This window comes from Aegilops tauschii, unplaced genomic scaffold (assembly GCF_002575655.3).
Source record: "Aegilops tauschii subsp. strangulata cultivar AL8/78 unplaced genomic scaffold, Aet v6.0 ptg000179l_subseq_2504346:2865697_obj, whole genome shotgun sequence".
NCBI lineage: Eukaryota > Viridiplantae > Streptophyta > Magnoliopsida > Poales > Poaceae > Aegilops > Aegilops tauschii.
Window position 1 is genome coordinate 360,787 of NW_027332499.1, and position 566 is coordinate 361,352.

General features: G+C 61.3%; 1 protein-coding gene across 1 annotated transcript; it reads right to left on the bottom strand.

The window, feature by feature from the left end:
• On the bottom strand, positions 1-561 carry LOC141028498 (chalcone synthase 2-like; the record flags this gene model as incomplete). Its single annotated transcript, XM_073506089.1, has 1 exon — positions 1-561. A coding segment is annotated over one exon (561 nt), but the record flags the coding sequence as incomplete, so codon positions are not given.
• Positions 562-566: the final 5 nt, after the last annotated feature.

Consider the following 566-nt stretch of genomic DNA (forward strand, 5'->3'; position numbering starts at 1 on the left):
TCATGCAGTGGCTGTGATCGGGACGCTGTAGAGGACGAGCGTCTCGACGGTGAGGCCGGGGCCAAAGCCGAAGAGGACACCCCACTCCATACCCTCTCCAGTGGTTGCGTGGCCATCCTGGGAAGAGGTCTTACGCATCACGTCGAGGACGAAGAGGACACATGCGCTGGACATGTTGCCGTACTCCGACAGGACCTCTCGGCTGGTGCGCATGCGTTCCTTGTCAAGGCCAACTTTCTCTTCAACCATGTCCAGGATTGCTGGCCCGCTAGGGTGTGCAATCCAGAAGATGGAGTTCCAGTCGTGGATGCCCAGAGGCTTGAAGGCGTCCTCGAGCGCTTGCTCGATGTTCTCGGAGATGAGCCCGGGCACGTCCTTGAGAAGGTGGATGGTCAGCCCTGCCTCCGTAAGGTGGCCGTTGATGGCACCCTCGGAGTCGGGCAGGATGGTCTGGCTCGCTGATACCAGCTGGAAGAGTGCCTTCTCGAAGGGCACGTCGGGGTCGGCGCCGATGATGGCAGCGGCCGCGCCATCACCAAAGAGCGCATGTCCGACCAGCGAATCCA